This window comes from Passer domesticus, chromosome 4 (assembly GCF_036417665.1).
Source record: "Passer domesticus isolate bPasDom1 chromosome 4, bPasDom1.hap1, whole genome shotgun sequence".
Classification (NCBI taxonomy): Eukaryota; Metazoa; Chordata; class Aves; order Passeriformes; family Passeridae; genus Passer; species Passer domesticus.
Genome location: NC_087477.1, coordinates 34,611,541 through 34,639,253, shown reverse-complemented (window position 1 = coordinate 34,639,253; position 27,713 = coordinate 34,611,541). Strand labels below are relative to the sequence as shown.

The 27,713-nt window shown below is 37.4% G+C and overlaps 1 protein-coding gene and 1 long non-coding RNA gene across 4 annotated transcripts in view; one reads left to right on the top strand and one right to left on the bottom strand.

The window, feature by feature from the left end:
• LOC135298888 (uncharacterized) overlaps positions 1-11,175 on the top strand; it is a 32,575-nt gene extending 21,400 nt beyond the window's left edge. The window contains exons 8-10 of the long non-coding RNA XR_010360955.1: positions 4,120-4,215; positions 5,236-9,865; positions 11,048-11,175. This is a non-coding gene — a long non-coding RNA (uncharacterized LOC135298888). The remainder of the gene's footprint in view (positions 1-4,119; positions 4,216-5,235; positions 9,866-11,047) is intronic.
• The window catches only part of RAP1GDS1 (Rap1 GTPase-GDP dissociation stimulator 1), a 90,302-nt gene that overhangs the window by 31,616 nt on the left and 30,973 nt on the right, over positions 1-27,713 (bottom strand). For 2 of the 3 annotated variants that reach the window (XM_064417030.1, XM_064417029.1), the window contains exons 2-4: positions 26,895-27,005; positions 11,846-11,968; positions 6,787-6,912 (exon numbers count right to left, since the gene is read on the bottom strand). In XM_064417030.1, the coding sequence (XP_064273100.1) occupies positions 6,787-6,912; positions 11,846-11,968; positions 26,895-27,005 (360 nt within the window). The remainder of the gene's footprint in view (positions 1-6,786; positions 6,913-11,845; positions 11,969-26,894; positions 27,006-27,713) is intronic. The other variant, XM_064417028.1, reaches the window with a different exon arrangement.

Genomic DNA, 27,713 nt, shown 5'->3' with positions numbered 1-27,713 from the left:
TCTCATATTCTAATATAGCAGCAGAAATGTTTTTATCAGCAACAAGACATACAACACTACTAGACTCAGTATTGGCAAGTAATTGTTCTGGATTCCAAGGATACTTCAGTGTGTAATTAAAATGTAGTAATTACTACTACTGAATTCTGTTTGAAATTAAAGAAGCCAACTTAGAGAAGAGAATGTTCTACATAGATATACTAAAGTCAGGTAAAGGTCCTCAAAGCTGAATGTAGCTTTGCTTTCCTTTTCATATACAATATGCTTACAGCAGACTCTTCAGTTGATTTTATAACTCTATGAAACTCCTTAGTAATTCCATTGCAGTCAAACAAATTACTCTAGGTTTATGAGAGTGTAAGTCAGAGCTGAAGTCAGCTTAGTATTTCATACAGCACAAAATAAATCATGGAACCCAATTACATAGCAAAACAGCAGGCAGTTTTTCTACACTGAAAATAGGCATTTATAGAATCTCTTGCTATATTAACAGAATAGACCTACATACCACAATTAATTTAGAATTCCTACTCCCAGGCCTGCAGTGCAATGTTGTCTCTCAGCTTCAAACTCTCCAAGAGGAAGGGTGTGAAGTGAGCATGGTATGGTCACAGTCTGCTGCTGGCTGCTACTGAAAGAAGCCCAAATGAGCTGTGAGTCTCCACCAAAGCAGCCAGAGGAGCAGTCCCAGAAAGTGTGAAACCCATGGGAATTTGGAATAGGTTGGGAAAAGCCCAAGAAGGAAAAAATAAAACAAAGTCGAAAGAATCCACCATAAAGCACATTTGTGATTCTACCAGGGTACTTTTCTTTCCCTGCTAGAAAAAGAAAGACAATTATTCCAAGAATTGAAAAAGTAATAAGTAGACCTGGGATCTACAAACAGCTGAGGCAGGTCCTGGGTTTGGGGTCAGTGCTATTTGTCCAAAATCATGAAGCCTAGTAGGAGCCTAGCCTGAGAACTCATGGGTTTTGCATCACCTCTCAAATGTCTTTTTTCTGATGATCTAGAAAGATCTGATGCCATTTAGGCAATTTATTCTAAGAAGTTAGAATAATAATATTTAACAGCTTTCTAAGAACATTAATGATTAATTGCTAGTAAGAACTCAGTATTACTGAGGAAGTATATGTTGGCATACATATATTCTAGTTTCTAGCTGATGCAATACTTGTGTACAGAGCCTTGGAGAAAAACCTGGACTATCAAGGACCTCCAAAGTAAAAATGCTATGGTTTTCTAAGACTGGCATCTAAAGGTAAAGCACTATTACTGTACAGTCAAAACCTTGAATTTGAATTCTCTGCAAGCAAAACACTCAGTTTTCAAGCAACAATTTAAGGACTGATCTTAATTTCTTGGTATTTCTTGGGAAACATCTTAGTAGGTGGCATATGCATTTGGTAGGATCTAGTACAATGATAAGTGAAAAATCGTGCTAAGATGCTGCCTAGCTGCATGAATCAGGGTGACCTTCATAAAAATGTTTAGCCAGTAGTGTACCATTATCTACATCAGTTGTGTTCTAGGATTCTGCTGGTTTTCCATATGGTAATGAAAAAGGTTATGCCGTTTTTTGAAGAAAACTGAATTTGACTTCTTTCCAGTATGTTTTATTTTAAAGTGTCTGATTTTTTCCTTTAGATCTGAAATTAATCGTATCTCCTGAAAGAACACAACTGTACAATTGAGCTGTTTCTTATTTTTATACTTAGCCCTTCGTAGCAGATCCCTGCAAGAGATCTGTACATTCTTATAAGATAGGCAGCTGAGGTTATGGAATTTATAGCACGTGTAAGATCTTTTTAACAAGAAGTGATAAAATGTTCATGTTCTGGAGTTGAGGCTGAGATGAAGAGGGATCTGGTTTTATGTGAAAGGCCACATAGCTGAAATTCAGCTAGGAGGCTTGCCATCAATACAAGTAAGACTGCATAGATAACAAAGAAATATACAGCTTGGGAAATGAGAAAAGGACCCAATAAATCTCCTGCTGAGAAAGGTAGATAAGCAGCTGTCAGAGGAGATATAGAATGACCTGGCATTTTTAACTTCTTTCCAGCTCTATAAGATCCCTACATACCAAGTATGGTTGCTAAGAACATGTAGCCAAGCTGGCAGTTTCATGAAGAAACAAGGCTGTGGTACAAAAAGAAGTAACTTCTAGGTTACACAAGGTCTCTAAACACTACCATTAATATGTATATTATGGAAGGGCAGAATGGGAAATTTTTCACTTCCACTACAAGATATATGGAGAGCTTAATTCCCTTTGCTAGCTTTCAGAATATGTGAATGCTCTAAACAGCAAGAAGGAAATATTTTCTAAGAGGAAAAGGAAATGTTTTCTAAGATTTTCTAAGAGCCTAATCTAATCTCAACTGAAGTCAATCAGAATGCCTCCCTCTAGTTTGTATGGCTTCCAATTCAGGCTCTAAATATCCCAGCCTTTCACTTCCTCTTAGATTATCGCTTTAATAGCACAAGTATGGCAGCCTCTATCATGTGCACAGTGCTATATAAAAACACAGGTAAGTAGTTTGTCAACCACTTCAGAACTGAAGTATTTAACAAGTTACCAGTGCAAAGATCACTGAGATTAGGATAGCACGTGCATTGCAAACTTCATGATAAAAAAATATAGTGAGGCTATTATTTGCTAAGAAAATACTACTAATTTAATATAGCATCATCGTCTATTAAAATTATTGATAAATTTTATTTGATTGGCCTGATCTTTCACCCAGACAAACTGCACTGGTGTGGGGGGTGTCAGAGTAGGAGAGAGACCTGGCTACAGACAGGTTTTGTCTTTCTCCCACATTGTCTTGTTGGTCTTGCAAGAAAGTAGGTCTAAGTTGAAAACTGTAGTCTGAGTTTCTCTGTCTCACATGTACTTGATCATCACATGAGACCAGTCACCAGACTCTTGCCACCCTACTGTGAAAAAGCCACCAGAGAGAGCCAAAGGGTGTACTAATTACCAGGGTGTTCATTATGTGATCACAAGGTGCAATTTGGATAATGCTTTGCTTTAACTTAATACCCCAATGGCTACAGCTGATGGTAGCAAGTAATTCTTAGGCTTTATCTACAGCAGAATTAGCCATTCTGCACTGACTTAAGACATTGCTTTTTGCAGCAAGAACCATATTAAACATAACGTTTTCCAAAAAATGGAGATGAGATCTTTACGTTGCATGTGGAGCCAAAGAGTTTGGGAGGTATTTGTAATATCTGTACCTCTGCAATATCCCTTAAAGAGAAAACTTCCTAAAGAAACAGCACCGGGAAGAATGACAGGAGGGGATAGACAGACAGACACTAGAAAGGTACCTGTAGTTTGACTCGTGGATAAAGAGTGCTGAAGCAGCTAGGATAGCTGTTATGCTCTGACTGGACAATTCCTAAGAATTGAGCATTGACTATAAGCAAAACCACATTAACTGGTGGTTAAAAGGAAAGAATGGGCTAGGAGTTTTGCAACTAATAATACAGGTCTGATAAAATTCTGCCCATGAATGAGGCCAAGGACTCTGTTGTCTGGGAATTTGAAAGTACAAGCAGCTGCACTTGGTACAGGCTGTAGATACAATGGGGGAGAAAGCAGGAGGAAGGAGAGATTATGTCTCCATTTCTTTACTTTGCACTTTATGCTTTGATGAAAATTTGGGGGCTGAGGTGTATGTGGCATTTACTAGATAAAGTGTGTAGAAAAATGACAGGCTGTACAGGAACATGCAGTAATGTATCTGTTCTTAAACTGCAGGGCTGCACTGAACAATCTGCATAGAGTTGCTTCTGACAGTCTGCAATTCATTTCTTCTGACTTAAAATCTTTTTATCTGCCTCAATTGTTTCTTGCATCTTTGCATACAAGAGGAAGTCTGTGAGACCAGAACCTCATCAGTACTAACAAAGCTTCCTCCTACCTGCTTTGCAATTATATTTGCCTGTATTCTTGATGTTCAGAGATTCACGTAACACAGATTTCTTCAAAACAAATACTTTAAAAAGGATGTTCTCAAGGCTGCTTGGTATAAGTTTGACCTATTTTTTCCCCTTTAACTTTTATGTAATGCATTTAATTCTTTGTATTTTGTTCCATGTTCAAATAGGTAACTATTTGAGTAGTATTTTCCACAGCTAACACATATGAGCACCCAGACAATAAGAGGTCTACCTCAAAACATAACAGACAAGAAAATCTATCAGTAAGTCAACAGGTTTTCATGTAATGTTTTCTGTGGAAATGAATCTATTCAAAGAGGTCTTTGGCCAGGTGTAATTCACCTTTAACTCATGGAAGGTACTAAATTTCTTTCAGTATTGGGACTTAGTCATGAATTACCTTTCCATAGTAGCTGTAGCCAAGAGTAGCCACTCCAGAACTTAGAGGGAAATGGTCTTGCCTTTGTGCAGCAATTGTGAGATCTGTGAACACTGAAGAACCATTGCCATTTTCCTTTGGAAAAACAATTCAGGCAATCCTTTTCTTCAAGGCCAGTTTTAAGGGGCTTTCCCTGCAGAAGCAGCTGTTTGTCCCAGCTGTTTCATCCTGCACCACACCAACTTCTCTCAGAAACAGAGACTTTTGGCACAAGCTGCCACTAAACAAAGTGATGCATGCTCACTGGGATGAAATACAGGATAACTGGGCTTTCAATATAAAGAGATATTGGTATGAGCCATCCAATATGGGCTTTATTGCATAGGCTCAGCATAACAATGATTTAGGACTTGGAGACATTCCTCATTGCTGTATGTTATAGTTACATAGCCAGTAGAAGTATAAAAAAGCTCATGTAATTGGAAAAATATAGTTTCATGTTCTTGTACAAATCACAATTACCAGAAGGGTAACAGATGCTTTTGTCTCAATTGGAAAAAAAATTACTATTGATATGTAACATTTTTAATTAGAACTACTGGCTTCCACATCTTATATTTGTTATACTTTATATTTCCTTGTTAGGGAAAACCAATAGTAAAAAACTGAAATATATTAAATTTTCTAGTAATAAGCATAGTGAAAGTATTTGTCCTAAAAAAGAATTTAGGATAGAGTGCATAACTGTTTAATAATTACACATTAAGTTAACAGAAAATGTCAGATAGGATGGATGTGACAACTAAGCACTGTAAATAGTCTCTTCCACTCCAATCCAAATGCTAACCTCGATTTTTGTCACATTTTATTACACTTTACTCATTAATTTTATTCACATACACAGGGAAGGTAGTGACTGTCCTCCCACAGGAGCACGACAACACATGGCACACAGAATACATCACTGCCTACTGTAGATTTTATCAGTGCTAGCTTTGCTCCACAGAAGGACAACACAAGGTGAGTAATACAGTTTTCTTTACAGGATAAATTCTGCAATGTAAAAGCCAGGAGCAGTCCACAAAACCTCACACTACAAAACCATTTCTATGTGCCCTTATTGTATTTCATGAAAAAATGTGGGATGAACAATAATGACATGAACAGATTTTACTTATATTAAATAAACCAGTGCATCTGAGAGTGACCTTGATCTCATATATAATCCTGAAATAGAATATAGTAAATAAATTATGTTATAGGAAGCTTAACAGCTTCTTTGTGAAGTTTCCATTGGGAAGCAGCTGTTCAGTTGATTGGTCACCTTAAAGAAAACCCTAAATGAAAGAATTATACATTAACATTCTCAAGCAGTAGTTGTCTGTAACTGGAAATGCCAATATATGATTAACTTCCCTGAGGTCAAGGGCAAGGTAATTTAAAACAACATAAAATGTATATTTTTGAACTCATATGAAAAAATGTAGCAAGAAGAAAGGTTACAGTCAGTATTAATACAGCAGAACTTTTGGTAAATGCAACATAATATGAAAAATTATCACCATATAAAATAAGTCACTAACTCTCAGGATAAAAAAATGATTTTACAATTTCATCTCACTTCCCATCTGCAGGCATCCACAATTCCTTCATGTGCAACATGTTCCTGCTGTCTCTGCTTCTGCACCATATTTATTGTGCACTGACTTTTTTCAAAAATTTGAAGTAAGGGATAATGAGGCTGCATTTTCAAAACACTGCAACCACTAGTTCGGTTTTGCAGATGACACACCCATGCATGTAATCAGCACATGCAGTCACAATTGCATTCCAAAACTCAATTGCTTCTCACTGTAAAAATTTATTGTGCCCATAAAAAGCTAAAAAGCCCCACCAACATCCCCCAGGCACAACCCTTGACTACCAAAAATACAAATATATAGTCCTGGAGCAACTGATTAGCCACATAAGAATTTTGAGAATCAGCAACATAACTCAGGCATCATTTCAGCCACATATGCAGCTCTGCACAGATTTGAGACTGGTTAGAATATGAGTGTTCCATTCTGACTCTGTTCCATTCGAACACATTCTGTCTGAGGAAAAATTAACTGTTCAGTGCCTCTGCATATGTAGCATCTGCTCCTTAAAAACCTAGTTTATTATATTTGGAAAAAAAAAAAAACCAACCAAAAAACCAAACCCAGGATGAGAAAATCTTTCTATTTTGTATCCAGTTATATTACAATATTGAAAATGTATTTTAATCTTTCTATCAAAAAAGCATTATGCAAGTGTGATGCTCAATTTTCTCATCCAATCAGAAGAATCATGGGGTAAATAAAAAGCAAGAAAAGAGGAAAATGACCCCGCAGCACACAATATAGAGAGCACGAAAACACTCCCCTCCCTTCCACAACAGCAAGTGCAAAATACAGCAGATTTCAACACTCACGGCTATCGTAGCATATATTGCCCAGGGCACGTCCCGTTTGAAGCAATACTTCCTGGTCTTTGCAGTTTAACAGCTGCACCAAGGGAGGGATCAACCCAGCATCCACACAGGGGTTCCGCATGAATTCTGCAAAGAAAGCAAAGCCTCTTAACGCCAGGCCAGCTATTCCCAATTCATCAATTCCAGTTACACTGGCCTGGCAACTGGGCCTTTTGTGTGCCCTAAACACGTGCACAGACAGTGTAAATTCTCACGCAAGTTTCTAGATAATAAACCCAAGTCAGGATTTGGGCTTAATTATTTCCATTATTTACTAATTTAGAAGAAATTAAGGGCATTTAATTGACTTCCATGGAAACGAATTTAATATAGATCAGACTAAGCATATTTTTAGCATCACAAAGAAGTGCTGCTAAGAACAGTGAATTCACAACAAATTCAATATAAACTTGAATTTCTAAATAACACAAAAGATGACTTAAAACTAGTATTCTAGGGCAGCATTTTTTACTCTCTATTGCCTTAATTAGAATTACAGAAAAGCTTTTGCTTTAACAGAATAAAAAAAAAGCAGGGGAAAAGAAAAAAGCTCAGTAACAGGCTTTTATTTGGAAGGTGAAGAAAAGAACAGAAAAAGAGAATGAGAAATACAAGAGTTTATGTGAGCCCAAAGGCCTGTCGCTTTCCACAATCTAACTGATGCCCACCATGGGAGGAAAGGTAGAGGACCCATCCACTGGGAAGCTCTCTGCCCTTCCTTCCTGCTATACTACAGAGAACCAGAGAATTATTTTACATCTGTGCAAGTCATAGAGAACTATCCTGGTGTCAGAGAGATAAAGAGCAGTTCTAGAGAAGGAGATACAGCTAGGCAGGCACTGTGCTGCACATTTTAAAAAGGTGGTTTATAGAAGGAACCACCTGATAACACCAGTGTTATTTCACAGTTTACTACCGAGCACTCTTTAGAGATGTAGTATTGTTAGGCAAATGGTCAATATGTTTTTGATTAGTTCTGAACTGCAAATTATCACAGAATCACAGAGTGGGTAAGATTGAAAGGGACTGCAATGGCTCATCTGGTCCAACATTCCTGCTTAAGCAGGGTCACCCTAGAGCACAGAGCATAGGAATGCATCCAGATGGTTCTTGAATATCTGTAGTGAAATAGACTCCAGAACCTCTCTGGGCAATCTGTTGCAGTGCTTGGTCACCCATACAATAAAGAACTTCCTCATACATTGGTAAGATCCCCTCTCTGTCATCCCTTCTCAAGGCTGAACAGACCCAGCTCTCTCAGCCTTTCCTTGTAACAGATGCTCCAGTTCCCTCTCATCCTTGTGGCCTCTGCTGGACCTGCTCCAGGAACTCAATGTCTCTCTCGTACAGAAGAGCCCAAAACTGGACAGTAATCAGGATGCAGCCTCACCAGGGCTGAGCAGAGGGGCAAGTTATGTCTCTTCCTGATCCTAAATAATATTGCATCTTTCAGAGTCAGTTTACTTTTGTGTTACTTAATCATTTATGAGACAGAATGAACCAGGGTGTACAATCCCCCTAAAAACAGATGAGAAAATTTTTCTGATTCTGGATCAACAGATTTCCTCATGCTAATACCTCAAAGATGTCATACAATGCTTGAAGTACAAATACATCTTCTCAAATACTCAGTTTGTTGGATCTATTACTACATTCTTTGATGTTTTGGTAGCTACAAAATCTAACCTCTTTTGTATTTGTATTTAGTCCTGCAGTGTTATTTTACCTAAAGAATTGTCAGAGGTAAGCAATTATCATGTGATGATATAACTCTGATACATCAACACACAGATTAAGAAGAATTAGCAATATCTCTACACTTGCAAGGTCCAAGAAAAGATAGATGTGAGCACAATTAACCCACCTTCCCAAGGTACTGTAACATTTTAGAACTGTGGCTAGATGCTATAGTGTGACAGATGGTGATAATATCCATTGTAATGAACATAACAAATATCAGATACATCTGGTCTTTAAAACTGGTCTTGCCATGTCCTTGTAACATTCAGTATATTTCCTTATCACCCACTTTCACCTTCATTGCAATGTTTATTTATTACATGTAATTAGTTTCTTCCTCTGTCTTCTCTGTCCCCTCAGCCTCTTCCTCTCAATTGCCTGTAAAAACTCTTCCCTGTTCTTCAGCTATCCCCACATAATTTTCTTTTACACCCACTAACTTACCATAATCTTTACATCATCAGTCAGGTGGATTTTTTTCTCCTAGTCTGTATCAGGAAATGAAACTTGTTCTCTCCTAAATGACTGAGAGGTCTCAGTCTGTTCTGCTGTTTGTTTAGGTTCTTCCTCACGTGGTGAAAAGGAGTAAGAAACCCTTCCTCCACCCTCCCTCCATTTGGAGCGAGTGGGAGCTTTTTCAGCAACAAAATAACTGGTCAATCACTGAGCAAACTTGTATTTATCAAGATCATGTAAGAGCAAGAAGTAAAATAAATTGTGCCATATGTATCAAAATAATCTGTGAAACAAGAACAAAGATGGTAACTGCAACTACTTTTGCAGCAGATACTATACAGAAGTAATAGAAGGATGAGAAAGTAGTTGAGAACAGAGTCTTTAAAAGGTTTCCACTAAACTGGGAGAGAAATGAAGCAGATCCTTAGAAGAAAACAGCAAAGAATCATTTGAGAAGTTAGGAGAACAACCACTGAGGGCACAGTAACATAAACCAAAAGGACAAGATTTTGAAAGTGAAATGTAATTGTGTTTTAATATTACAGACTGTGAAGATGATGTTCTCTCATTCCTGCACCTGGCAAAGAAGACAAAACTAAAAACCTTGGAAGAGGGTTTAAAAGGTCCACAGTGGAGAGAGAAACTCCATGTAACAAGTCCATCTTAGCCTTCATGATGCTCACAGTTGAAAGGCAAATGGTTGTAGTTGGAGAGACATGAGTGACTAAAGGGAGTTTTCTATGTTTGGGTGTTTAAAAGCTGGGAGGAGGAAGAGTCATGTGAGCAGAGTGAAACAGCAAGAGCATGAAGAGGTGAAAAGATGAAACACAACAAAGCCACCAAGGCAAGTAGAGAGATTTGATGTGATCAGATGTGTGTGCCTGTGATCAGGTGAGAGGAATGTAAGAGGAAAACAAGTGGGAAGGAAAAGATACTCTTGTATCAATAACACCCAAAATCACAGTCTCTGCTCCCAGTTCTGGCAGTACTGCATGGCATGACCACTCAGGGAATGGGTTTAATGCCTACTACCCATTGAATGTTGATAACATGAATTTCTCAAAGTGCCCTGAAGTTTGTTGAAAATGGGTACAATATAAGCATTAAACTCTTGTATTTTTATGCAATAAAGCAAAGAAAACAACAGAATTCAAATGAGGCATTCTCTCCTATCCTAACTATTTCAACACAGTTAGAATCCAATGAGAATACCCAGATGATCTCAGTCTTGAAAGCACTGGGACCTTAAGTAATTTCTGAATACCTTCACTTTTACCTTGGTCCCAGTTACACCTGCTAATGACTCTAAGGAAAAGACAAAAGCTATTTTGTATGATGAACCAGGTAAAATGCCAGCTTTTCTGAGAGTGTATATAACGTATCAGTTTAAAAGCTGTCAGGGAAAAGAACACATTAGAAACTATTCAGACATTTCATGTGTGGTTTCAGATACTGGCTAAAATGCTCTGTAAGGGAATCTTTGCAGAAAAATACCTAGTAATCAGTTTAGCTATTGTGAACATTGATTTTAACTTTTCCCTGCTTGGGTAGGAGCTAAAAGGACCAACTGTGAGGACACATGGTTGACAGTGCTGTTCTAAAAATGCTTATTATGAATTCACTAAGTACAGAAAAAACCCTGTGATATATTTGCCTAAATCTCTATCATTCTGAAACATTTCTAAATTTAAATTTCTACATATACATATTTTATTGCCTCTTTATCTAAATAATTTTAACACTTAAAAAATGAACATATCTCTTTTCTCATTTGTGTTGTTTCTGAATAACCATCTATAGGTCTGTCTTAAAACCAGTAAAATGGGTGGACATCTCCATGGGATATCAGTAAGAAGCTGTAGTTTGTGATTCCTCAGAAAAGGTGGAAATGGAATGTACAAGGAGTCAGCAAAAATGCAGCCCTTTCCTTGAGGAGGCATCAGCATGAGAGTTTACAAAGGGAGAGGGATGAGGCTGCCAGGACAGCAGTTAAGTAACATTCTAATTTTCTCTCTCTGGCCTGCAGGGAAGGAAAGTCCAAAACAGAATCTGTGCCTCTTCAGCTGTGACAGCAGCAAGTCCAGGAGTGAGAAATTCAGCCACAAATGTCCTCTACCCTCATCACAGGGTCTGCCCATAGTGTCTGCTTGCAGGTATGATGCCATTCTTTTGGGCTCAAGATATGCAGGTATTGGGTGAGCTTTAAAATAATCCTGTCTAAAGAAAAATTTAAATAGTTTTTTAAATTACCTCTGATGATATATTTGTATGTATATAATACATACAAAAATGGACCTGATTCTTATTTGGGACTTTGGGCTCTTACTCTAACATATATAATGCTCTTTAGATGGGACTAATTGGTTTCAGTGTGGTATCAAAGACTAATAATGATTATAATCTTAGGACAAATGTCAGGCCAAAGAAATTATCTACTATCCCTTAACCACCTGTATAGATGCTACTGCTGTAACTATGGGCTGTATGCATAATTGGCTGCACATGTTGTGCATGTCTCTTTTTCTACATGCTTTTCATATACAAATGCATTTCATCAATGGTGGGCTATTTCTGCCCAATAAATTACATTACTATCTTAAAAACTAAACAGAATGAAAGTAAGAGAAATTCCAGCAGCCAACTGCTCTTCTGATTGTATTGAAAAGTACATAAAAAAAATTAGACAAAACAAAAAGAGTGATAGGGAGGGACATGAAAGGTGTCTAATCTATAAAATGAAAACATAAATGAAGTAAAACATACTGACAAGTGAGGTGAAAAACTGAAGATGTTCCAGCAGAAAAGTTCTTGTAGAAAACCTCACCATTTCTGGCTACTTCTGCTATGATGTTAGCTACTTTTGCTGTGCAGGATGATTGTGGCGTCAACAGACTCGCGAACACCTGGAGAACTCCACTTTTCTGGATTTTTTCACTTGTCTCCATATCTGAAAAACACATCACACAAAAATGACTTATGCATCAAATTGCTTTGGGGAAGAACAGAAAGAAAAGCAAAAGGGAAGTCTTCTCAAAAGTCATTATTTCCCATATAAGAAGCCAACTGTAAGTTCAGTAACCATACTTATTTTATCTGATGTACTCAAAGAACTTAATACTTTGCCATTTCTAATCAATTGACCTTTATAAGGTGACTGCTATGTAAGTATATACAGATACATACTCATGCTTACATGGGAAAAACACTGGAGAGACTGTAAGGGTAAAGATCATAAAGTGATACACAGCAGGTAAAGGTGTTATGTTAAAGTCAAGGAATGACACTTTGAAGAGATGAATTATTGGAAACGTTCAAGGAATGATGGGGAAAGTTCTTACAGTTTCGGGTGCAGCTTAATGCAGTGTAGGAATCAGAAACTGGAGAAGAGAGAGAGCTAAGATGATCCTGGTTGTAGACTCCTCTTACCCTCACTAAAATATCTTCTATGTTACTCTGTTACTGAGTGGCTCCAGTAGACTCAGTAGAAGGGAAAGGGAAAAACACTGATTTCCTGTAGTAGATATCAAAGAATTGTGACAAAAGCTTTCCCCTTTCTGTATGTAGTAAGAGAAATTGTGTAGCTGCTCCCTAACAGGGCCCCACCTAATATTGCTGGCCAACAGCAATGCTCTGTAACAAACTGAAAATCAACTTTGATTCCACTGCAGTTAAAGACAAGCTACTAGATGGCTTGACATATTTTGCTAATGCTTTTAAAAATGGCCTATTTGAGATGAATATTAGTGTGACACACAGTACATCTAGATGGCAGCTATAATTTTAGAAAGCAGCATGACTTCTTAAGCCATTTATAAGGGAAGTTATTTGCATTCTTCAGAATTTACTGTGAGATGCTCCAATTGATGACTTTTGCAAAGCAAAACAAATCCATCTGAATGCAGTTTGCAACCACTCTTTTGCTGTGCTTCACCTGTAAATTGATAATAACATACCACCCTCTCTCTTCTTTTCCTCCTTCCTTTCCCCACTCTCAGGGCTGCAAGTGAATTTGATTTGTGGCAGCCCCAGGAACACTGTGCCGCCTCTGAGAATGGGAGGGATCCACTCAAGCTGCCCCTGAACAGAAGCCAGCATGAGCCTGGCAGAGGTGACTCCCATGGGTTTTGTGGCTCACACAAAGTATATACATGCTTCAGTGTCTGAGAGCTGGTTATGTCTACATGACAGAAAACAGACTGAAAACAGAGAACTTCAAGTCTGGACTGCAGTTGTGCCTCCCATTTCTGTATATAATTCCAATTTGGGATGTTGGTGTTTGGCTAGGACCACTCAGCTACAGTATGTCCATGATGACATCTGATTACAGACAGATTAGGCATCAGTAAAGAGTAATCTCAGCATCTCATGCATAATATAAGTGCTAACTATTATTAACCTGCTTGCAATCTAGTTAACTGCAATTTTTGAAATACACTGGAAAAAAAACCTCTTGGAAGATACAATGTAAAGGAGCTTATGGCTTATTTGAAAGCTTTTAAAAACTCTGCACATACTTAGTAGCAATATTTTCCAGTGGGTATAGGCACACAAAATGAAAGTCTGATTTAGAGAAAATCATATCAGGACTAAAGACTAGTCCAGACATCTTAGATGTCTATTAAGGAAGAGGTTCTCTCTCCCTTAAGTTCAAAACTCGAAGCACAGAATTCAAAATGCAAAATATGGATATGTGTGAACATGTATTAGTAGGCAGGAGACATTAATACATTTTCTCCTGTCACGCTGCTGTGATATACAGTATCCAGTCCTATTTTTTTGGTCTGTAGTTTGATGGACTCATTACTGTGCAAAGCATAAATTACGTAAGTAGAACTAAATATATCCTGCAAGAAGTGGGAAAATAAAATTAAGTGCTTCTCCAGGCAAGTTGTGTGCAGCAGATACACCCTGATTTATTTTATTAAGAAAAGCGAGCACCATAAAAGCACAGCCCTAACAGACCTCTCAGAAACTGGGAAATAAGTTACCTGGGATCACATAGATGAAAACTGACCAGTGTCTTATTCCTTCTTTGAAGCAGTAGAGGAGGCACACCTGCATATCCCTTCACCTCACATATCTCTTCACCTGCATATGCCATACCTCACTCATCCCTTCAAACTAAAATCCTAATGTTTCTTGTTAGTCAGTTGGGTATCGATGTCAAACTTTTGCTAGTCATAAAAGAGGGAAGATGGATTAATTAGACCAGCAGTGAGTGCAGAACACCCCACCTCTACTCTACCCTGGGTGAGTGCTCAAGCATCATTATTTTGAGGAAAAGCACATTACTCTGGCATCCGGCAGAAGAATTACTATCAGCCCACAGTGCTCTCTGAGGCATTTTTGCCAGGAATTGCCTTAGGTGTAAAAAATGCCACAGGGTGCTTCAGCTTGTCTACTCCAAGTCTAAGGAAGCACTGCTCTTCCTCTGCAGAACACATACAACTTACACTTGGTGTAATATACAAATTAATTCAGTTTCAAAATAGAGAGATGACAGTATGACACTAAATCTTTGCAAGTAGTTTATAGTAGACCCTCCATATAAGGCATCTTAAGAGAATGTGCCAGGAAAATTACTCTTCCATCCTCATCTACATTACTCTGTTTAGTATCTGCAAAAAATATCCATTTTTTTCCAGGGATTCTGGGTTCATCATATTGAATTTCTAATAAAGAAGTTGGGAAAAAGAATGTGCTGTAATATACAAATTAATTTTGCAAGTCACATGTTATTAGCAGATATTTTTGTTACAGGAAACCAATCTTTCTGGAGTTTTGAAATGCTTAAACAAGGAAGGGTATTTTAATTGGAACAAGATGTCTTATTTATAAACCTAAAATTGCCTTGTTAAATATAGCATTTTTGTTCAGTATTTTTTATATTCTTTTAAAGAAGGAAGACTTAACAGGAAACTAATTCACAGGGCTGCCCTGTGAAGTCTAAACTAAGATCTTCAACCACCCCTTGCTTGTCTGCAGAGTCAATTGTACACTCAGTTCAGGTACTAAGTGTTAAAATGCATGTCTGCAGAAGAGAATACCAAGCTGGAGGCCATGAAGATGATTTCAGCACAGCTGTAGGTACATAAGCATTTCTTATAGTGCCCAAATGGGACAATTGCTTCAGTTACAAAACATGAGCAAACAGTCCTGTGTGTGACTCTCCTTTGAGCTCAACTTCACATAACACCTGTCCTGTATAAATACATAAAACATACAGGGACATAGGGAAAAAATGATGGGAAGTGTGTGTGGTGTTATTCTTTGGAGTGGACAGTAGATTGTCATGTTTATGCAGCAGTATTTTCACTATGACGGTAAAAACTATCAGTTGTTTTTGATTCTGCAGAACCTGAGACTGGGAGACCACACATCAATGCTGCCGCAGGGTTGGTACCCCTACCACTGCCTGATTCTAGGAGAAATAAGGTAGGCTTTACTGAGAATTAGAAACTGCTAGTGGCTTTAGCATAGGCAACCCTCAATTCTTGCCTTTATTTGTTCTCTTCAGAGGCTGGAGAAAGCCTGCCTGGCTTTCTGTCTCTCTGTGTGTATGCACTGAAGAGGTAGTATTTATTAAGGATATCAATCTTCTGTGTGCTAGTTTCATTCTGGGCTTCCTAGTAAATTATTAGAGGGTAAACTATTTTGAAAACTTATTTCAGCTGTCATCTTTTAAATTGCTATTTCAATTGTAGTTGGAGCATGTAAACCGAAAAAAATTCTCCAGGAGCAAGAAAGACCTAGGCAAATCTCTACCACTTATTCTCCTCCTGTGTTTCTATACTGGCCAAAAAGGAAATCACAGCCAACAATCCTTTAGTAGAACTGCAACCCCTTTAAAATCCATTATATTTGTGTCTGAAAGAAACCTAGCAATGTAGATAGCCTGACATTAGGGTGCCACACCTCATAATCCTTTTGCTATCTGTGATGTATCTGTGATTTCAAATGCTTTTTTTAAAGGCTGATTTTCAATCTGCTTACACCAGCCCACACCTAGAGCTGTCCCATCTTAAAGTAAAGAAACTGTAGGACTGTAATAATGCTGCATTAAAAGCAGCCCTTTTGCACACAGTCTAACACAGCATAATTGGAGGGGGAAACCCCCTAAGGTTAAGCCTGCTGCTTTAGATGCCTCCTTTTATCACTCCATATCAAGACAAAGGGTATGTTACATCACGTAGTGTCAAAATCTTATTGATGTCACAGCTGAGTGATTAAAATGTCAATATGCTTGCTTTTTGTGGTTTTTGCAGTGACTAAAGTCAGAGTAGTTAAGGGTGCGGGCAGGAAAATCTTTAATGCCACAGATAGAGATGGAGAGATGAGGACGGTGGCTATCCGACTGGTTAATTAAGTAGCAGAAATGATAGGAAAAAATATAATGTGTTTCAAATTAAAATTCTACACTCTCTTCCCTCTCAGATCTCTTTCCTCTGAAATTTTACTTCCCTCTATTCACTCTTCTCTCGGAGAGAAGGTGTATTATTTTGTACACCTTCAAGTGAAATCAAAGGCAGAAAGGAGGAAGGGAAAGGCAAGGCATATCTCTCAACAATGCCTTGCTAGCAGAAGAAAGCTGGAGACTCACCATTATCCCATATGAACAATGAGTCTAAGTTATACTATTATTAGTAACCCTACAGTTGTGCTGCAATAATTCCCATGTTGTGGAGCTTCACACCTCTTGAGCATCCTCTTTATTAAGCAAACTGTGTTTGCCATGCAGCCTTTCGAAAAATGCATGTCTTTCTAACTGCAAAGATGTTTTATAAACCTACTGGAACTACTGTAGGAATTTACCTTGGATTGACAATGTTCCTCCTACATGTACTCTCATCAGAAAGATGAACACATGAATAAATAATGATGAACCACATATATCATGAAAGGAACCTTCCATCTGCTCTGTCAGAAGGCAGAAGGGAAGAGAATGAAGGGAACAAGGGCACATGCTCCTAACCACCACAGTAAGAAGGTTCATGTGACCAAGCACAAGCACTGATGCTCTCTCCATATACAGCCTGAGTCAAGTCCCTCTCTCCTCAGCCTCCCACTGTATTTTTCAAACCACTAAATGAAGATTTTAGTCTGGCTAAAAAAGCACAAAAAGTGAGTTGTTAAGAAGCTCAGAAAAACAAATTGTAGGATCTCATGAAACAAAGAATGTACCACTGATAAGGTGGTTTTGCTTAACAAACCTAAACCAAAGAGTCGTTTCCAATTATCAAGAGTTACTTAAATGAGGGGAAAAAAGTCCTTTACGACTAATAATTTATGTATAAAAATAACTGTAGACATTTGATTTCTTTTTGGCATGCTCTTCCTCACATGGGGAAATCCCCAAAATCTGCCTGTTCACTTATCCTTGAAATTAGACACCTATTAGGCAAGGAGGGAGGATTCTCCCTTAGCTGTACAAATGTTTCCATCATGGTGTTTGCTCTGTTTTGTCTCTGTCAGCAGCTACAGGGCAACTTCACTTCCTATTTTTAACGAAGAAAGAGACAGTACACAGATGTTTGTAATTAAAATCTCAGCTCTAACAAGGAAGGAAGGACAGATGGAGAGACAGATTTATCAATCAACTAGCTGCATGAGTCCCGATGATTAAATTCTCCAAAAGCTACATCCAAAGGATAAAAGTGAATTTCAGGATGAGATTCTACCCATTGAATAGCCTGTTGCAAGCACCAATGAAGTAAAAAATATGTGACCTCTTTGCCTTCAATGAAAAGAAATGCACATATACTTCCATGAATAGGTCACAGCACAAGGCAGAATATTAAAGTTAGGCAGCTCGGCACCCCTGAGCTCCTGAACTGCATCCAGGATCGAGCCCTGGCATGTAGCTGGTAGATTTATCTGAGCTGTTCCCCCTTTCTGACTCACCCTCTCCAGGATGTAACCACTTCAGTAGCAAGGTTGCTGAAAGAGTTTGATGTCAGTGCCTCAGCTGCCAAGTTTGTTGTCTGGCATCTTAGTACAAATGTCATACACTCACATCTTCATGTTTTGTATTAGGCTTCTGTGGACATTTTCCCCTGCCTCCTCTCTTACTTGTGTTGCCTGAACCCAGTTCAGGTCCCAGGGTAAAGGGTATTTACCTTGCTTTAGTTCTTCAAAATGTATAACAAATACTCCAAGGACCAGAGTCCTATGGAGTAAAATCCTTTCTCCAAATTTGATTTAGTTGATTAACATCAAATCAAATTTGAAAGCTGATCATTTTATATGCAGGAAATGTTTCATGCTCCTTTAAAGCAATCTCTTAAGAGGGCTCTTAAGTGAGCTGAAATGCCTGCTGTGAAATTTCACCCTTTGCATATTGAAAGAGTACATCTACATACAGGATTTTTTTAATCTGCTGGTGTTTTTAGTGAGCTGTGCAATCAGAGTAGCTTAAGGAAAACCTAATCTTAAAAAGATCACATTTTTAAGTTATAAGGGACTGGAGCAAAGCTAAGAATGAAACTGCAGACCTGAAATTGTGAATTACATGATCTCTAAATATAATCTTCTGTAAAATGTAGGCGTTTTCCTTTGCATTTTTGAAATGCAATATAGAAGCAAAAGAAAAGGCCTGCCTTTTCTTCATTTTCTTTCATTGAAAATGCAACACAGAGGCAATCTAAAAAAAAGATGTGTCAATTCTATTATCTGGAACTGCTATTCACTGATGCCTTCTGCAAAGAAAAAAAATATAATAGTTAATCTTTATTTGGCACATTGTGTATTCAATGAATAGCACTTGGAATTTAACACTTGGATAAACATTTAACTATCTGGCACTAACTAAATACATCACTATTAAGAGGAATTTATGTAAAATATAATCCCACTAAGCAGCAGTGATTACCATTCAGTATCATTAGGGTAAGCCAGTTTACTGGGAGACAGTCCAATAAAAAGCAGCCACCTTGATTTAGTATAGTTATACTGTAAAAATATATTATATACAGCTCTTAATGAGGAAACATTTCTGGATTATGTGTGTACAATATCATGACAAGGCAACAGTCCATGAGCTAAAATGCAACAAACATCCTTCTTCTGCAAAAAGAAGGAACACTTTATAACACAGTATTTGAGCCAAAACTCCCTATTAAAAAATATTCATCAGGATTCCCAAATTTTAGCAGGGCATTTGACTAGAAATCTTTGCAGGTAATATAAATGGCTTGATTGGCTGAGCTGGCCCAATTAAATTTGAACCCCTGCCTCTGTTAAAAGAGATTATCTGTGTCAGAAGCAGACTAGAAATTCTTGCTGGTCTGAGATGTGGAGTTCTGGTTTGACTGCTTCCTACCAGCCACTGAAGTACATGCATTTAGCTTGTTTTTTTGGGGTTTTTTCCCTTCAAAAATGTTATCTTTGTATCTGTTTCCCCCTTCTGCCATTTCTCTTCTTCCTCTAAAATGAAAATCTTATGTTCCACTGTATTCCTTGTTACTCATCCATTTAGTTTCATTTTTTCCCTTTTCATTTCTACTCCCTCTCCCTCCCTTGGTTTGAATAGATGTTAAATGCATTATGCCCACTCCACTGAATTCCAAAGATGCTGAATCAAGGTTTAGTAGTAGCTAAACAGACATTAGTTCGTGTCTTCAATACACAAAGAAAACAAGTCCTACAGGTACAATGATGCCTTAGTGCTACTCTTAATATTTTTGCAGTTTCCAAGACAAACCAGGAATAATGATAAAGTCCTAAAATCTTTGTCATATGCTAAGGATACCATCTACCTAAAGAATACTTTAATCTCAGCAGAGAACTATACATTTCAGAAGACAGTTAGCAATGATACTGTTTAGTTTTTATCTTATTGGAGGAGGATGTTGTAGCTTTGATCTGAGTATTTCCTCTTCATGGATAACACCATAAATGTTTGTTGCTTGTCTGAATGTTCAAGAGGAGACATTTACATGTCAGGACTAACATGCAGGTCCATGCCTGCTGGGTCTGAGTGTACATCCATGGGTGTGATGCCTAGAGAGGCTGACACAGAATAGAGGCTGGACAGAGTTAAAGAACAAAGTAGGTGTTTATTAAAAGACCTTAAAGGATACACCTTGGGCAGCACAAGAGCCTGGCCAGGGCTACACCCAAGATGGACCCAAAATGGTCACAAAATGAACGACTGATCACAAAATCCCACATTTCTATAAGTTTTGGTCCATTTATATATTTGGGTTAATTGTCCAATTATATCTTCAGGTCATGAAGTCCCATCCTCCCTGTGCTCTCTTCAATTAATTGTTGTTTATGCTTTTTGGGCTTGAGGCTTGCAACAGTTGTCCTTGGCTCTCAGGCTGGAAAATGATTGTTTTGTCTCCCTACCCTGTGAAGACAACTTACCAACACTTAACATGAAGTTCAGAGTTACTGTACTACACCCAAGGCAGCAGAGAATCTGAAAAATATGGAAGCTAAAACTTAAGGCACCAGATGGCCTCGTTCTCCTTCCAACACCACAGCTGGGAGACATACCAGGGATCACTGCAGGGCACAACCGAGGAGGATCAAAAATCTTCCTGGAAGGGAGACTGCTACTCAGAAGAGATATGCTAAAGATCAAAAGGGAGTAAGAAAGCAGGGAAATGCTATTTGTCAGTGAACTTAATTCTACCAGTTATCAGTTGTTTTAAGGCCACTAATCTAATTAGTACCACTGCCTACCCCCTTGGTTGTGTTAAGTTCTTTTGATGTACTTATGCACTGCCTTGTCACAGCTTACATGTAAAGTTTGCTAAATCTGCAGGGATGCTGAAAGCTCTTTTTTTATTTATACAAAACAACTGTGGTCAGGATAGGGCCTATAGACAGTTATTGTTTTAAGCTTTAATACTGTGGAAGCATTCACAATCAGGAAAGCATTGTTCAGTGGCCACAATTTGCATGAAACAACAGTTGCATCATTTTACCCTTATTCTGTTCATACAATTTCTTCAAAACAGAGAAAGATTAGTGTGCTGATGTTTAAGAATATGTTTGTTTGAGCATGCTCTGAAATGTGGAGCTTTTTCTCCATGCTCCGTTTCACAAAAGGGAATGGAGAAAGCTTAAGATGTTTAGCCAATAGGAAAAAATGAAAGTGATTTTAGTTGTTTGTGCCTTAGAATAACTCTGCTATGACAAAATGTTCTACAACTTAATTTTTTCTATGTGTGGGGCAGGAGGATAGATATTTTCATGCTAATGTGAGAGGACTGTAGAAACAAAAGATGAAATGACTGCTTCTTAATCCTCTGTGTACTAAAGAGGTAAAAGGCTTCACTGAAATCAGATGGCACTTAGTGTTACAAGTTAAGCAGACAGCTGCCTACCTGACTCTGCAATGAATAAATAAGAGTGTGTACAGAGAACTATCAAGAATGTCCAAAGAAAAGAGATAAATAGATACAAATAGGTACATCTTGCTTTTTTCTTTTACAAATCAAAGGTATTAATAGCAAGAATCATACATTTTAAAATTTCAGGGGTTTTTTAGTTGAGCCCTGAATTACAGAATTATAAAATTCTCAATTCTTCATGATTTTTCTGTTCCAGTAGAGGAATTGTTCAATTTTCTATGGCCACTGAAGATCAGAAAAACGAACACCAAGCACTAACTAAATTCAACAACATATGGAAGCCATGGCTATGAAGAACAGAATAAAATGAATTTCCAACTGAAATATAACCTCTGTGTAAACATATGGTTGTGAGAACTGGAAATCCACCAAAATAATTAAAGAGAGAAAACTAGATGTCTGTTAGAGCAGGTGCCTACCAAAGTTAATTTAGGGCATTCAGTGAGAAGTTTCACCGCTGACAAAGGAATGTGAGAAATCTGCTGTATCTCCAGATATCCATGATTTTCTTAAGCACTCCAGATCCTCCTCTGGGATGCCATCAAATAGGAATAAACTCGTTTCAGAAAACTCACTGGTGACTCCCAAGAGAAAACCTGAACAAGGAGCTTTAGGTAGAAGGGATAAGCCCATGATCCCTAAATGCTGGAGCAGCAGGAAGTGATGGCAAAAGCTTACTAGAAATTTGTAACAATGTTATTTTCCCTGATACAACACAGCCAGTATATTCTACACAAAGCATGGCTCCAGCATATGGGACAAAGCAAAATACTATTACGAAATGGTGTGCATTATGGGAAGAGAAATGGCACTCCAAAGTAGCCTTTGAATAATGCTGAGATTTCCAGTTTCAAGCAAATTAAAAATTTTCATGTGCCATGTGACGGTTCCTCGAGTTACCAGGTATTAGCAAAGCTCAACAAGTAGAAAATAAGGCACCTTAGTCAGCCACATCTTTAAGGTAAAGTGCGTTATTTCAAATTTTTCCAATGTTTCAAAATCCTTTTCAAAACTGGGGCCTAGACCTCTCACATAAGCTTATCTTTATTGTTGTGATTTTGCAAAACCATTTTTTCACACACACATGTAAACTCATATTCTTAATCTTCTAAAAAGTGCATGTAAAAAAATATTTCAAATGCATGTGCCAGCCTTTCCACTCCAGCTACATGTCAGACATTTTCAGAGCCAGGTGCTGAAAGCTGGGATTAGTGGGCATTTTCAGCCTCTTATGCTGAGTACAGCAGAGCCAAAAATAACATTCTCAGCAGATTTTTCAGATTCTCATTTATCCAAACTGGGTTATTTATGTCTGCTGTAACTTCTTGTATCTGAAACACAGCACGCCTGGACTAGCAGTAACTTTTTTTTGTTGTTACTGCAATAGCTATGTCCCAGAGAGCCTGCTGTTTAAAAGAAAACCTCTATTTCCTTTTTGCTTTCTTTCTCTCAGGAAGGACATTTATTTAGAGATGTTATGATAAATGCACTTTTTTTGATAGGCATAGTATTTATGAAATGGCTCTTAACAAGTATTAATTTGTATATGCTGACTGAATAGAATGGCCAGTATTGTTATCTCCTGTAATTCCTTACACAAGAAAATTAACCAATTGTTCCCAATATCCAATAGTAGTACATACCCAATATTTTCCTTGGGTGCAAGATACAGAATAAAGCAATTATACTTCACATACTTCATTCCAGAAATGTAACCATATGATCTTTCAAGTTAATTTTCTTCAGTACATGCCTTACTCATACTTTTGAGGACGTTTGTGCCTTTTCTCATTGTTATGATCATTCTACACTCCATGTCACTGTAAGCAGTCTGCTTCTAGATCACCAAAATTCTTTGACAATAACACACCAATTCAGGCCTGTATAGAACTAATCCAGATTATATGGAGCAAACAGTGGAATAACTTGTTTTAATGTATAATTGTTAAAAGAAAACACATGTAATACACACCTTTCACCTCTTGATTGAATATAAGCCAGAAATTCATTTAGTGCAAGGCTGGCTCTGTTTTTTCCTGCTAACAATGTTTATGAATCACGTACCTCAGCCTTTCCTTAAAAATCTGAATTATGGGAAGTTTAGCAGATGGTGAGTGCTTGCAGGAGGACAGAGATCAAATATTTGTGTTTTTCTTTCAGAAGCAAGGTGGACAGAATCTCAGCTTCTGTGAATGAGGTAGATCCATGGTGGTGAAAGGAGCTCTTACATTACCTGTGAATCCTGAGTTATGTTACTGCAGCTTTATGTCTGCCAAGTCTTCACAAATGCTAGTTAACTTCACTGGGAATGCTGAAGGAACTCCACACAAAATGAGGTATGTCATTATTCTAAAGCATTCTAATGCATATTTATGTCTCATTCTTCTGTCATTTTTACCTCTTTCATCTTCAAAAAAAAAACCCTCAGTTTTCTCTAGTGCTACAAGCTAGACCATATATGAATGGCCTCAGACAGAAGTGCTGGTGACAGACAAGAACTAAAATATCTGCATAAAGAGGAATATATGTATTTCAAAACAATGTCTCCTAAGAAAACCATCTGTGCAGGATTTTCAGACCCAGGTCTCAGATGTGAAGGGCTATGCAAGTTTCTCCTAGACAAACTGTAGTTAAAACAATTTGAATTTGGCTTGCCAAATATTTACCAGCAGTTATCACATTCAGCTGAGTATGTGACTCGCCCTTCTGTAGTATAGCATATGTGTGTGTGCATGCACCTTAATTTGACTGCTGTGACAAATGGCAGAATAGCTCCTAAAGTCAGGCAGGAGGTATCATGTTCCAGGGCATTACACCTGTCTAGGACTATCAACAGATCGGTTTTGACAAAGAGAGTGAAAAACAAAAGAAAACACAGCAGATTACATAGAATGAAATGAAAAGTTATGATAGTCATCATAACTTTTTCTTGTCTTTCTATACAGTAGAAAAAATGAGAAGAAAGTAATGTTTTAGCATAATGAGAACATAAAGATTGTATGCAAAATAAATGGAACTATAATTTTCACTGTACACTTAGAGACTAGGGAATATAGCATTCTGCAGCAGCCACAAACATATGCTGCATGCAGATACCAATGGATAGTGGTGTAATGGTCACTAAAACATGCACGTGTACATACACTATGCAAAACTGAAGTTGTCCTTTACTGAAAATCTCAATTTGTTGTAGCATCATTGGGTTTAACTACTGATTTTGGCTGGCAGTAGATGGGAGTGGGTTGCATTAGCATATTAGTAATGTACTGAATTTTATATAAGAAAAAATAATATTTTTATCTCCAAGTCTTAAAGCAGTGAATAAAACTTTAACTTCTGTGATTACCAATACTACCATGAACTCCCAACAAAATCACAGTTCTATAAAATTATCTTAAAATGAACTCTTCCTTGAATGGCTTGCTTCTTTCACATTAATATGATGATTTACTGAACTATAATATAAATGTATACTTCATTAATTTAATCATACACATGGAAATATACTAAAAGAGAGCAGAATAACTGTTTGCAAAATATTATTTAAATGATTTCTGCATTACAATTAACACGTACTTTTATATAAACAATTTGATTTCTCATTATTATTGTGTAATAATTTGTACACAGACAAAGGTACAGTGTGTCTCTCATAACTAGGTATTGTATATATGATAATATAGACTATCATTAAAAATCAATCAGCTAAATCCATGTTAAGATGTTAACTGGATGGATGAGAGCTGTGAGAAAGCATTTACAATGCTGATTATGTATCTATTTGTTGAATCAATCTCTGAAGTCTTTTGAATGTACTGCTGTTCTCATATAATTATCTCAAGCCATAAGTCTGTTCCCCAAATCATCAGACAACCTTGATAACTAAAGTCCATTGTCCAAAGAGACTTAGCAAAACTTAGGTATGGAAATGTCCAGTTCCCTTGAAACAGAATTGATATACTGGTTCATAAATTACCAGCAAGCTGTTTAAAAAACCTGTCTTATCTGACCCATTTAATTTTCAGTGCATTATTTCACTTGCCCTCAATCTTGGGCAAATGCAAATATATGGAGATGTGTATCATAGGGCAGCTCAGCAGGGCTATATCCATGGCACTGACTTACACACCCAAGAGCATGGGAAATTATGGAGAGAATATATTTTCTAGAACTACCCCAAAGAGAGAGGTCAAAATCCTAATAATCTGTTTATCTGATCTGGCAGCTACAAATCTAGAACAGAACAGATTTTGGAAGGAAGAGCAAAGCCCTAGACTGAGGCAGAAGAGTCTGGTTGCAAAGAAGCATCAGTAAGTTTGCTGTACATTAGTAAAATTACTTTGCATCTGCCAGACTTGTTCTCTGACACAGCTATGTGACCTTCATAGGCAAAATAGCAAACTCTGTTATTTACATGAGTAAGCTGTCACTTTTCATATGATCTTTTTAGAACTTATTGTTTAAGTATTACGCTTCAAATAGTGGAAGTAAATCCAACTGGAGGTTGGATTAAAGTATTGGATATACCTTGTAAATAAATCCAGAACCTTCAAAAAATGATTGATCTAAACCTTAAAAATTTTATTACTTTCTGGCTGATAATCTCCTTCTAAAATAGTGATAATTAAAAACAGAATAATTAGTAAATGCAAACACTGTTATAATCCATTTTTGACTTGATCTGGATGGTGCTTATATTCAGTTGTGAAAATCCTCATGAAGTATTTTACACCAGCTAATCCAAAAGGCTTTGATTTGTACAATACTATCAGGCTTATTAATACTTTGTACTTTTGAGTGTACTGATACTTCCAGAGGGCTCTTTTTAAAATAAAAAAGTTTTAATCATGGCTTGTACCTATCCCGAGAAGTTTTTCAACCTGAAATTCTTCTTCTGCCACAATCTGAAGCACTAACAAAGTTAAATACTGAAAAATCTTATAAATTGTCATCTTCATTAACCTTACCTTGCTGTCTACTGGGAGTGGGGACAAGCATTCTAAAGTTTTTGGTGAAAATAACATCTTGTTCCATTCTGATGTTATTTTTGTTACATACTACATATCAAACTTGGACTGTCTTTGGATATCCAGCCTAGTTCTAATTGAAACTCCTGGAATTAGGAAATCTGTGATCAGAAGTGTGAGGAGAAATACATTACAAATGGGAAACTATGGTCTTTCAACCAGAATTAGCTAGCAGCTCCCTTATCCTTTTCCCCATCTTATGAGGCTTATTTCTCCATCTCTGTTCATTTTTTTCTTGAATGATCAATTAAAAAAGTGTTCTACTTCCTTGTGGAGAAAGGAATGAACTACAGCTGTTCCAAATATTCAGGTATTTACCTGTCACTGTCTTCATTGCTACCAGAAAATTACAGATATATGGGTTAAAAACCCCCAAAACTCAATAGAGCCAATCTAGCAGCCTACTGCTTGAGTCAGTCTTTCTGCCACATTTTAATTCACGGATCTAATATGATTTAAAATGTGAAAGGTCCATACAACTTACTGTTTTGTGCCAGAGCTTGAAGCAGACAGTCCAAGCATCCCTCCAAGCTATCTGCTGTGCTGTCAGTGGATGTTATCTTCAGCTTTTTCAGGGCTTCACTTAAATTATCTGCTTGAGAAACACAAAGGAAAAAGAAATAAATGTCCTCATCAGTTTGGTAACAGCACTATAGTCTTGAATGTAAATAGTTAGTGTAAACAGTTCCTGTATCAATGAAGAAGACATGCATGGTCTGTATTCTGAGGATACAAAAAGCCAGGAGGCAAAGGTTATAGATGAAATGAAACTTTTCAAATTTATATATACATTTATCATTTTGCATCTGAGAACAGGATGTCACAGCAGATGAAATGGCTTTATGAAATGCCACTGAACAGCAATTTATCTCTCAGTGTTTTCTCAGCCTTGCTGGTTCAGAAAACCAGCAGCTGTTTCTTTGCTTCTCCCCTTGCATGTGGGAATAAAATAGAATAGAAATAAGCATATCTTGATATTCTTCATCATCAATAGAGACAAAGTAATTGAAAATGCCAATTTCTGCATGCTGTGTAGGCTTCCATCTTGACTATTCACAGATGCCTAGTGCTAAGCTTAGAGCCTTTTTAGAATTATGCCACTTTCCACCACAATGTTACAAGCATCAGTTTATAGGAATTGTGTTAACTCTTTAAATTCAACTGATCCATAGAAACAGATGGCATCTTCTCGAAATATGAAAGTTCTCTTGCGGATTTCAGATGATTAACTCTTCCTTCTTTAAAAAACCCACCACCACCGAAATGCAAATGAAATTACATCATTCTCAAAAGACACCTATTT